Source organism: Calypte anna, chromosome 4 (genome assembly GCF_003957555.1).
Source record: "Calypte anna isolate BGI_N300 chromosome 4, bCalAnn1_v1.p, whole genome shotgun sequence".
Lineage (NCBI taxonomy): Eukaryota > Metazoa > Chordata > Aves > Apodiformes > Trochilidae > Calypte > Calypte anna.
The window spans coordinates 4,826,399-4,838,783 of NC_044247.1; the positions used below are offsets into that span (position 1 = coordinate 4,826,399).

Genomic DNA, 12,385 nt, shown 5'->3' on the forward strand with positions numbered 1-12,385 from the left:
TGGAGATGAGTATGTGGGGACTCTCACCAAGACCCCTGGAAATGATGCTCTTGCAAGTGTCTCTCCTCCTGTCCAGCTGCTGAGCTCTCCATTGCCCATTTCTGAGTCTAAAGAGACAAAGCCAGTCCTGTGGCTTAGTGTGGGGGTGCTGGAGAAGGAAGAGGCTGCTTGCCTGGACTGCAGCTGGGAAGACATTTGTTTTCCAGGGTATAGGATGTGTACTGCAGAGGGTAAAGGAGGTGCTGAGGTACTCTGCCAAAGGAATCACCTAACAAGTGCCCTGGGAGCCCACACTGCCTGAGGGAGCATCTGTTTGCTGCTGGGAGAAGAGAGCCCTCTGAGGGCTGGCATGCCCTATGGCCATGTGCTGCTATCTGCTCCTGTGTGTTGGCCCAGCCCCTTCAAGCCTGTGCCTTTGTGTCCTCTTTCTTCTCTGGGCCACTGAGCACCCATGTGCTGTGAGCATCCTCACAAGGCAGCACTGCCAGCTTCGTGCTGGGATGCAGGATTTGGGTGAGCAGGGAGGGGTGCAGGATGGGCCACCCTTCCTCTCATGCTCTTACTCTCTGACCAGTGTGAAAATAGTTTTGGCCTGCTCTACCCAGCTTTATTGACTATTTTTTGTGGTTTTACTGTGGCTGATGTCTGTGCATCTCCCCCTGGGCCCTGCTCTTAGGTCCAGCTGAGTTCTGGTTCCACAGCAGGCTGCTGTGCACAAGCTTGCCATCAGCCCGGGAGGGATGATGCTTCATTGCCTCCCTTCTGATTTCCTCCCAAAAATGTGGCTTTGCTGAGACGCCCACAAACCTCTTGGCAGCAACAAGGCAGTCATGTTGTGACTGCTGCCATGTGTGCTGGCTCACACTGTCTCCCAGTCTTCTCTTCCTCCCCCAGTTCTGATTCCACCTCTTCCCTCTCTCCTGTGCATTTGAATGCAAAGTCTTTGGGGTACAGAATTTTTTCTCCCAGGGGAAATGGTAGATTCCCCCACTTCGAAAAGTTTGAAATCTCAGCTCAACAGAGTGCTGAGACATCTCACATAAGCAGTGATATTAGAAGGTCTGAACCAGATGATCCTTGAGGTCCCTTCCAACCTGACATTCTGTGATTCTGTCATGCTGGCTTTGCAAAGGGTTATGGCAGTTCCGGACACTGGATTCCCAAGCTCAGGATTTCTCACTTTTCATTGGTCTTTCTTATGCTAAAGTTCGTGGAATAATGAATTAGGTTTGAATCTCAGCTTTTTTAAAATGAAGCTGCATACCCCACCCTGCAGACTTGAGTTAGAGCATGGAAAGGGGATCAGATGGCAGTGCAGAAACTAGAGGCAGAAAAAGTAAGGAATCATTAGTGTGCTATTAAAATAAAACAAAATAAAACCAAGCAAACAACAAAAAACTCTTAAAGACTCCAGAATTTGGGAGAGCCCTGACCCAAGATTTTTGAATTTCAGTATTTGGAAAATCTTTTTATGGATAGAAATTCCGTGGTTCCATGTGTCCATATGCGTTGCCAAGTGAATTTTCTCAGTTCCCGTTTAAATTCTCCTATGTACAGTCGAGTTGCATGACCAAAATAAAATAAAATTAGTTCTCTTTGCAGCCTTCAAGGTATTCTTGCATTTCCAGATTGCTCATTGCAGTGGGAAGCGATCCCTTGCTCCCCTGGGCTGTTGTCAGTCTCAAAAGTTACGTGAGCATGACTGGTATGTCCAAAGGGTAGTTTATGCTTTCTTTTCCCACCCTTTGGCTTTTAATCAATTCCCCAGATTGACCCTGCCTCCAATTTAATGTGTATTTCAACTACTTGGCCCTTTGGGTTTTGTTTTAAAATGTGGTTTTCCTGGGCTTTCCACATGAGTACAACTGATGAGGCAGTAGAGAGGCTGTAAAAATGCTCGCTGGATTTTGAGAAACAGTAGAAACAGTCCAAAACAATACATCTATTTGTACGTGTGGTCCCTCCTATTTCCTCTTCTCTCTTCAGCTGCTCCAAAGAACCATCACTTTTAATATTTGGATCACTCATCTCTCTGGTTGCTCTGTGAGCCTGGATGCGCGCACTAAGCAGAGCTTCTCTGTGGAGGAAGAAAGCACCGGGTGCTGGGTGATGGCAAACCCACGAGTTTTTTCAGTGGAAGGCACAGAGGAAGTGTTGCAGTGCCAGGCGGAAATGTGTGTATGGGTGTGAGTGTGTGTGTGGCCCTCAGCACCCAAAGAAGCCAAAGCCAAGCAGGGTGCAGCTCTTGGGCAGGGCTGTGGGTTGCTGGGTTTGGCTTCTGCCGTGCAACAGGCAGCACCCTGGCGCTGGTGTGGGTGCAAAGGGATGAGCAAAATGATTGGTAAAAGTGGAGCCAAACCAGAGAGGTTTGCTGTGTTCTTCTCTGGATATTGTTTGAAATGAGAGCCAGCCTGAAAGGACTGATAACACAAAAGCTTTCCTTTGACTGCAGCTTTTTTTTAAAAGAAAACGTTGTTCCTTCACTTTATATACGTTCACATCAGTTGGATTGTACTTGCCATCCTGGGAGAAAAGGATCACAGAAAAACATTAATAACATAATTAAAACATTGGCATTTTTGTGTTATATACAGATGCAGAACACGAGAAGACAGGTTGGATCTGGTTTTCAGGCAGTGAAAGTTTAAAACAGAAATGCTCTTTCCAGCACTTCCCCACATGAATTATCTCCAGCTGTCATTGTGGGTCTTTGTTTATAAAATCAAAAATAAGGATTCTTTTTTAAGCTTTACAAATGGATACAGAAAGGTGACAACTTAATCTGACTTCTTAAGATTCCCCCCTCTTGGTTAATGGGTAAACCTTTCCCTCAGACTCTGGTGGTTTCTATCTGGTGGGGGGTTGTGCTTAGGCTATCAGAGGGCTGGAGGACGAGCAGGACACTGAGGGTGAGGACCTTTATTTAGGGTTTTCCTTGTGCCAGTCTCTTTGAGCTTGCCCTTGGCCAAAGAGCCTTGCGTTGGTGTTTGTGGGCATGTTTCTGTTGAAGTAATTTCATTGAATTTCCTGTTAAAATGCCAGCCAGCTTGCTTGCTGGTGGAGTCAGTACTCTAACAGATAGGCTGTTGTTTTGCCTCTGCCTTTGTCCAGGCAGAGCCTCATGACCCAGCCTGGATGCAGGCTTGAGCACAGCTCTGCATGGCTGCATGCTCAGGGAAGCAGAGGGACAGAGAGATCAATGTGTGTTTTTTGGGAATAGGTTGGTGTTTGGGGCTTGAAACAGTGGTGGGGTTGTTTTGTTTTCTTTTTTTTTTTTTTTTTTTTTTTTTTTTTTTGAGAGGTGAATGGGCTCATCTGGGAGGGTGCACTGCCGACTCGTTGACATTTGATTTAAATTGTGTTTGTGTGGTTTTCCACCAAGAGGTCTTTCCCACAGGATTTGATTCTGATGAGCTGCAGTGCTTTGGGCTAGGAGCTGCTGATAGGTATGCTCAGGGTGCTCCAACACAGGGGCCAAGGGAGAAAACAGCTCAGCCCAACCTACCCATGTGGCTGATGCACAAAATGTCAGAGGAACCCAAGGAGCATCACAGAGAACCCATCTGCCTGCCCAGGGTGCATTGCTGCTGCTCTGGCAGCACTGAGTGCACTTTTCTTTCCTGCAGAAATGGATTGGGTTTGGTTCTGGACTGGCAGCATTTCTTTGTACTTGGATATTGGCTTTCCCTGTGGGGGAATTTGTGGTTTCTAAGACTCTTAATTGCTTTAAGTGTAATAGTTTTTTCTCTGCTTTCATAATGACTTCGGTGGGTGCCATCTGCTGTTGTGACAGGGCTGAGCACCACAAGGTCGAGCCCTGAATGCTTTTTGTGCATGAGGTGGGTATTTTTTCAGAAAAGCTAAGACTTTGATTTTCAGGGCTTAAGGCTTTACCTCCAGACTTGTTGGTTCAATAGAGTGGGCCAATGGGTGAAAAATACTTGTGTTGGCTTCCTTCTTTCTCTACAGGTCTGTTTGCAGAGGCAGCATCATGCCTGATCTCACTAGGCAGCCAGGACAGTTTGGGATGGACAGAGGAGTCTGTGTTTCCTCAATGGCAGGCAGGGCACAGGCCACATCTTTACATGAGCAGCTGCTTTGCTTGCAAACAGCTTGACCTACATCTTTTAGCTTCACTTTAGAAACATTGTTATGGCTCCTGTGGCAGCCTGGCAGTGTTGTGCTGGGTGCGAGCATCTCCAGGCACAGTGCTGAGGGTGATGGAGGTATGCAGTTTGCTGAAACAGAAAAATCACACAGCTTGGGTCAGGAGAGCTTTAGGGACTGCACTTCTAACCACTCCAGAGGAGAAATGCCTGCCCATGGCTGCTTCAAAGACCATCTGGGTTACAGCCCTCAGCAGCCTTGCTACCCCACATCCCTCCCCTCCTGGAGCTCCCTGGGTCATTGGCTGCATGTCCCAGAACTCAACTGGCCCTCATGGGATGCAGATCACAGCACCAGACTGCACAACTTATTTTGTCCAATATCACTAAATCAAGAAGAGTGGAAGGTCTGTGGTGATTTACTTTAAGGAGCTTTTTCAGTGTTATACAGGTTTTAAAGAGTCTCATGAGAGGATATGGGACCCTTTGCAGTCACAGCATGTTAGGGGTTGGAAGGGACCTGTGGAAATCATCCAGTTCAGCTCCCTGGTCAGAGCAGAATCACCTGAAACAGGTTGCACAGGATGGCATCCCGGTGGGTTTTGAATGTCTCCAGAGATGGAGACTCCACCATCTCTCTGGCCAGCCTGGTCCAGGACTCTGCCACCCTCAAAGCAAAGAAATTCCTCCTCATTTTTAGATAGACCTTTCTATGTTGAAGTTTGTGCTCTTTATCTCTTGTTCTGTCACTGGGCATCACTGGAAAAAGACTGACTCCAGAGTCCTGACACCAACCCTGAATGTATTTTGAAGTGTTGATAAGATCCCCCCCTCTGTCTTCCCCAGAATAAAAAGACCCAAGTCCCTCAGCCTCTTCTCATAAGAATCTAGTCCCCTAATCATCTTCGTAGCCCTTTGCTGTACCCTCTCCAGCAGGTCCTTGTCCTCTGGGAACTGAGGAGCCCAGAAGTGGACACAGGACTCCAGATAGGGCCTCACCAGGATGAGTCTTACTCAATAAAGAGTCCTTCCTCTTTAATTGTCATCAAATGCCACGAGGGTCACTGCCAGGACTTTGTCTTGGTGGTCATCAGAGATGCCAAAGATAGACAAGAAATATTAGAAATAGTATCAAAACCTCACCTTTGAAAAAGAACAAGTTTAGAAACAGAACCCCAGTTTCAGGATCATGTTGCAAAATAGAAAAGAACTGAAAATGTTGTGTAATAAATAGGGAGGCCTAAGTTCTGGGTACCCCAAGCCACTATTTAATGCCATAGTGATTGGAAAGGCTCTTAGAGACAATCTGATTTACTGTTACAGCTGCTGTCAGGGCAAGGTGAGAGGGGGAGCTGATGAAAGCCATGCTTGGACTCATGGCACTGCTCTAACCAGGTCACACTGCTGAGTTTTGCTGGGATTGTTGCCATGATTAGCAGCAAGAAAAGCAAACTGGGAGGTTGGCAGAGAGCTGTGTACCTTGTCTGTTTGGTCCTGCCTGGTCTTATAGGGTGGGCAAGCTTTGGAGTTGCCTGGCCCCAGACCTGCAAATGGGACAGCAGCTTGTGAATGTCCTGTTAATTCACACTAATTTGCAAAGCTTGGCAGATTTTCAGAGCACACAGTGTTATCCTGAAATGGGACCAGTGTTTCAGATGCTTAACCAAATTCAATTAACACAGTTAAAGTGCATGAGGCTGAGAGAAAACAGTTCCTTTTCTCCATCTACCTATTGGGTTTTTGGGACACCTGTTTCTCAGGTGTCTTCATTTGTTTGGTGAGACTCCTGTGCAGCTCAGATCCTGATGAGGCTTTCAGGATCCAGGATGCTTCCTGTGCAGTGGGGCTGACAGCATCTGCCACCCATCAAATTCACTGGGGAGCAGCAGCACCCAGGCAGGCTGGCACCCAGCATGAGCTGTCTGCTTGGTTCTCCCACTGATGATCCAGTGGGCTTCTCCTGTGATGGCTGCAGTGCCAAACAGACCCTGTTTGATTTTTTTTAATTCTTGGTTTTTTTATCAAGTACTAGAATATGGCTGCAAAGGAAAGTCATCAGTTTGTTTTTAGTGTAGAGTTTAATTTTCAAAACTGCAGTGCTAAGTGCCTGACTCTAGCTTATGAAATCTGAAGTCTAGGGCTGGGCAGCTGGAATTACATTTTCCTGCTTCAGAGGTTTGTGTTTTTCTCTCAGATTTTTTTCTGGGCTTGTAAGACAACTGCAATTGTCAACGTAATGGTGTTTTCCTGATAGTTTTTACTCATGACTCCAGGGATTTTGAAGAAGTTCTTGCTTCCCAGAAATGTAAATGTGAGCAGAACCGAGCCCTTGATTTTTCCAGCTTTCAGCTGTGTCTGAGGTGTGATTTATGGAGAAGGTTTTCCTGCCTTTCCAGAGGGATGTGGCTCTTCCTTCCACCAGATTCCATCTCTGCAGGTTATAGCACCTGGCTGGCTCTCTTCTCCCAGCAGCACATTTCTAGAGAGATCACAGCTCTCATCAGCTCCTCTAGCAAAACCTGCTTGGAGCTTGAGTGGATCCAGTGTAGGAGCCATAATTTTTTTTGAGCTGTACGGATGAGCTGCTTGTACATAAAGAGGCTGAAGCTTGCAGCTGTTAAAGCTGTGGCCTGTCTGGGAGGATTTTTTGCTCCATTAAGAAATTAGAGACTGTGCTTTGACAGGAACAGCACAGTGCTTTGTTTGTTTCTTCCTGTAGCTTATTATCAGGCACAAATAACTTAACCCCTCATCTCCCTCTCTGTAAAATGTGCAAATCATTGGTTACCTACATCGCATGAGTACCAGGCTGCTGAAGTAGCAAGCAGTTCATTAGTAATACAGTTTGAAAATTAAGGCTAAATTAAGCACAAAATGTAAGTTATTGGTTATTTTATCTATTTTATATATATATAAATTTTATTATCTTCTATTTTTCCTGCAGGAAAAAACCAAAGTGGTTGAACCCTTGGACTATGAGAATGTGATCCTTCAACGCAAAGTTCAGATCTACAGTGACCCTCTCCGGGACCTGCTGATATTTCCAATTGAAGATGTATCTGTGAGTTTGTGCAGGCTGATTCTCTTGTTTGAGGCTCTCTCAGCCCCAGTCCTGTTTATTTACCATAGAAAATTTCCACTGTTAATGCCACGTTGATTTTTGGCTGTGTTACTGACGCATAAACCAGAAATGACCTTCTGGTGCCCACCGTGTTTGTTTATAGCAAGTATCAAGCCCTAAAGACCCCCTTTACACTGAAACCATGTTCTTTCTTTCCCTGCAGATCTCAGTCATTTGTCGGCAGAGAAGAACAGTCCAGTCTACAGTGCCAGAAGATGCTCTAAAAAAAGCTCAGAGTCTCTTTGTCAAAGAGGTAAGGGCTGAAGCCCAAGCAACACCTGCCTTCAGCTATTCCTGCCTTAGGCAAGATGTTCTGCCGTAGCTCCTGGTCTGTGAGGTTGCAGATCACTTAGGTTTTCCTGTGTGTGAAGTACCAGTCAGTGGCAGAATGACCATGTCAGAGAGTTCTCACACATGCCTCTTGTGTGGTGCTTCTTTCCAGTGGTTATTGGATGCAGCAGACAAGGTTTGTGGTTTTGCATCGCCTGCCTGAGCTGCAAGGTGTAGGGGGTGCAGCAGGGTGGGCTACACAGCCTCCCTGGAGCATCCCCAGGGCCACAGGTTTGTTCTGTAAAATGCCATTCTCCTGGACCATTCCATCCAAGTGCAGTGAAGATCCATGCCAAGCAATTGTCAATGTCAGGTTAGAGTTACGACATTTCTAAGGGCAGAAAATTGGTACTTTCTGGAAAACTGTCCCCTCCCACATCACTTCTCCCTTTTTAAAGCCTTGGAGTGATGTAAATCCAGAATGAGCAGCTGCGTGGCAGACCAGATGCTGTGTGATTTTTGTCTGTGTGCTGAAAAGGTTCCTTATGAAATTCTGTATTGCAATACAAAACAAGTGAAGCAGCTTGCTCAGACCTTTCCCACTTGAGCTTACCTCACCCAGCAGTCTGTAACCATCCAGACTTGTGCAGGGTTTTGTTTTGGTTGGTGTAGCTTTCAAAGAGCCGTATTGTTTTCCTTTCAGTGCATTAAAACCTACAGCTCAGACTGGCATGTGGTAAACTACAAATATGAGGAATACTCAGGAGACTTTCGGATGTTGCCATGGTAAGTGTTGTGCTCCCTTGGAATACAAATGCACAGTCACAGGACTGGGGTTTGGTCAGGCTTAGGAAAAACTGTCTGCCCTTTTTCCTGGGGCCTGTCCCACCAGAAGCATCCCCTCTAGATGTATGTTGTACTGAAGTTCAGAGAGCCAGAGGTTAATTTTATCATGCTGTTGTCACTAAGCTCTGTCAGGGAAATGCTGACAATACTGCCAGCACACAGTGTGGGTCATTAGTTCACATGCTGTCCACCAGTGTGCAAACAGCCCCCTCCATCTAAGATGAGGATGGATTGCAGTCTGGGCAGAATAAATAGTGTTGGCAATGTCTGCTCATCCCAAATTGGGAGCCTTGTTGTTTCCCCTCATATTCTCTGCATGCTGGACATGGTGTTCCCACGATGAGCAGATCTTTTCTGTGCTCCATCACTGAGATGCAGTTTTACAGGTTCAGTCTGGTGGTGTATATTGCTGTTAATGCTGGAGATTTCTGTGCTCTGAAATGCTGGGCTGTGCCAGTGATTCCAGTCCCAAAGCTAATTGGGTTTTTCAGACAGGGATATACATCTCAGATTGCTGCTGGATTTTCATTTACTCTCTGGTGGTACCTGCTCTGCTCTTGCACTCCATGCTCCATGCATGTCTGGACCACTCTTCAGGCTGCTTGTACAGACAGCATGATAAATGCTTTTTCTCATTAGCTGGCCAAAATGGGGTCTGTTCTGAGGATATTGCAGGGAAATGAAGCAGCAGTGGGGCAACACTGTTGATCAAATAGTATTAAAGTCTGTGAATAATCTTGCAGTCTGATCTTGCTGCTTTTTTAGCAACATGGTAGATAAATCAGCCTGTGGCATCTCTGTGTTGCATAAATGCAACTCAGCAGAAACTCTGCAGAATCAGATGGCTGACATGGAGAAAGCTAATTACCTACTTCATTGTGCTTAGTTTCCATGAAATGGACTCAGAATTTAGCTCTCTCCAGCTGTAAGGGGCTGTAGGTCTCCAGCATCAGCTGGATCCAGCACCAGCTGCTGGCTTGGAGGACTCTTGTTTCCCAGTCATTAAAAGTGGAAATGTGTTGTGATTTCAGCAAATCCTTTAGGCCAGACAAGATTCCAAGCCATGTGTTTGAAATTGATGAAGACTTTGAAAAAGATGAGGTAAGGAGATTATTTTTATTTTTTTTTTACATATTCTGCTCTAAAATTCTGTTACAAAGCAGATTTCACAAGGCAAAGTCATAAATCAGTTCCCAGGAATGGCCTTCTGGTGAGATGCTTTGTACTGTGAAGATGGGACCAAAACAAGGTTGGTTGTGGAAGACTGTTCCAAGTGTTTTGGCATTTGTCTGTTTTGACATAGCCATATCTAAAGGATTCAGTTACAGCTTCCTGATGGATCTTTTACATTTGGATTATGTAATGGAAATTCAAGTATAAGAAATCTCTTGATGGGAAGAAAGTGAACCATTATAAAGGAGAAATCATGGGTTGTTTTAACTGAGGAAATAAAGCATTAGATAATTTATTTTCTCATTGTAAGTTTGACAGGAAAAGGGTGAAAGCCTGCTATTTGGGATGCAGGAGATAATAAAAACCAGTCCCTTTATAGCTTGTCTGCAGACAGTGCAGGTCTGCTTCCACTGCTGAGTCACTGGAAATCCCAGGGTGAGGTTTTTTCACCAGTCTGGGATCTCATTTCACTCCCTCCCCTGTGGAGGTCACAGATAAGTGGGGATGGAGGAGTATTCTCTCTTTCTGGAACCACAGGACAGGAACGAAGATGGAAATCCCAGGTGGGATGCCAAGAACAACCTGGTTGAGTCACTTGAAAATTTTTGCTTTAATAATATGAAACCACTCAGTTACACTTCAGCTATTGGTGTTTGCTGGGTTTTGCCTATATTTAAAATGGGGAGTGGATTTCTACAAAAGGAAATGACCAAGTAAGTGTGGGTTTCTGCATTTTGCAACTTTCTGAATAGACCAGTTGGAACATTTCCTTCTTCCTCAGGTTTTTGAAATACTGCCCAAGAGCCAACATGCATTTCATCATTGCAAAATGTGCAGCTCTATCTGTGTAGATGTAATCTGTCTTGTTTAAAGGGGGCCCAAACGAGCCTTTTGTGCCTCTGTCTTGGAAACAGAAAACACTGAAGTTTTTTGTGATGACACTGTACATGTAACTGTACATGTTACACATACATTCCACCTGTTACTGTATTGCTGTAGTTAAAACTGTATAGTATTCCTGTGGGGACATATCCTTTGTGTCCAAGAGGAGTTTTGCATGAGAGGCTCTTCACTGGATCTGAGTGATCTGAGAGGAGAAGGGGCAATGGTTTAAAACTTGAAAAGTGGATATTTAAATTAGATATTAGGAGGAAATTCTTTACTATGAGGGTGGTGAGACATTGAACAGGTTGCCTAAGGAAGTTTTAGATGCCCCCTCACTGGAAGTGTTGAAGGATGGGGTCTTGAGCAACCTGATCTAGTGGGATGTGTCCCTGCCCATGGCAGGGGGGTTGGAACTGGCTGATCTTTAAGGTCCCTTCCAACCCAAGCCATTCCATATGATCCTCTTTTTCTGGCATTTTGCTGTCTTACAGGATTCCTCATCTCTGTGCTCCCAGAAGGGTGGTGTGATAAAGCAAGGCTGGCTGCACAAAGCAAACGTAAATAGCACAATCACTGTTACTATGAAGGTGAGTTTGATCCAGCATTCTGTAGAGTATCCCAAAGCGGACTGGAAAAACCAGCCTGGTAACAGCTGTTGACCCTTTCCACCTTCAAATGTAAGACTAATGCACTTCAAATCATGACAAGAGAGATGAACAAAAAAGGCTGTGTTCTATTAAACCTATATTAAACCTAATCTATTAAAAATTGTTTTCTGAATAAGCAGCTGGAGCCCAGAACAGGAAAAGGATTTAAATAACTGAAACAGCTGCCCTGCAAAGAAGATTTTCTGAATTGGTAGTTTCCTTGCTGCTAGAAAATATGTATGGATGCCAGCTCTGAACTGAAATTACAAGTCTTTGTTCTAAAAGCAGGGGTGATATCATGGAGGAGATGGAGCAATACTGGCCCAGAAGCAACAGCTGCATCACCTCCTATTCTCTGCCATGCATAATCCAGCATGACATTGCTTAGATTTGGAAATGGGAGCTTTTTAATATCTCCACTCCAGGTTTTTGCTGGGGTAATAACCCTGTCTGTTGTTCCACCACACAGCTGCCTTGTCACAGCACAGACAATATTAGGGAGTGCTAGGAGTTCTCACATGTCTGTTCCAAATTCTTGTGAAGAATTGCTTTGTAATTCTGACTGAGGACTTTATCAAAAAGGCTCTGGAAATACCTGCTCTAGGAATCTTCAAGCAGTGTGCTGATCTAAATTTACTGTGCAGTGTAACTTTGAGATAAATGAATCTGGAACCAGCTGAGAGACAGCTGGAAGCGTGGGGCTTTGTTTTAGATGGACAAACCTGTAATAACAACAAGGACATTAAAATTAAAGAAGTTGACAAAATCTCTCTTTACAAAAACAAATCATACTCAAAGGGGTGAATGTGCAACACCAGGATCAACTGTGTTTCTTCTTAGGGTATTTTCTTAATAGCAGGAGAGCAGATACTGAAACTGAGACTGGTTTGTGATCTGCAACAGCCTGAATGCTTGTGCTAGCAAGACTTTGTTCTTTTGCAGGTATTCAAGAGGAGGTATTTCTACCTGTCACAACTCACAGATGGCTCCTATATTCTTAATTCCTACAAAGATGAGAAAATTTCAAAAGAATCCAAAGGCTGTATTTTCTTGGATGCCTGCAATGATGTTGTTCAGGTAGGTGTGCTTCCTGCATGGCCATGCTTGTGCTTACACATTGCTTACACATTGATCCAAGGCAGATACACTCTACCAAGGTCTGTGTCATCAAGGAGTAAAGACATGAGTTTACAAACCAACCCAGAGCTGGTTTGCCCTGTCAGCCAATCTGATTAAAAGGCAGGCAAGGAGTTTTGTGAGTGCCACGCTTTGGGCCAGGAAGACAGCAAGTGGAAGAATTGCTGTCAGAGTAAAATGGAATCATTTCATCATTACCT

At 44.9% G+C, this 12,385-nt stretch overlaps 1 protein-coding gene across 2 annotated transcripts in view; it reads left to right on the plus strand.

The window, feature by feature from the left end:
- DOCK11 (dedicator of cytokinesis 11) overlaps positions 1–12,385 on the plus strand; it is a 73,442-nt gene that overhangs the window by 9,882 nt on the left and 51,175 nt on the right. For both annotated transcript variants that reach the window (XM_030448857.1, XM_030448858.1), the window contains exons 2-7: positions 7,051–7,167; positions 7,391–7,480; positions 8,201–8,283; positions 9,375–9,444; positions 10,893–10,988; positions 11,991–12,125. In XM_030448857.1, the coding sequence (XP_030304717.1) occupies positions 7,051–7,167; positions 7,391–7,480; positions 8,201–8,283; positions 9,375–9,444; positions 10,893–10,988; positions 11,991–12,125 (591 nt within the window). The remainder of the gene's footprint in view (positions 1–7,050; positions 7,168–7,390; positions 7,481–8,200; positions 8,284–9,374; positions 9,445–10,892; positions 10,989–11,990; positions 12,126–12,385) is intronic.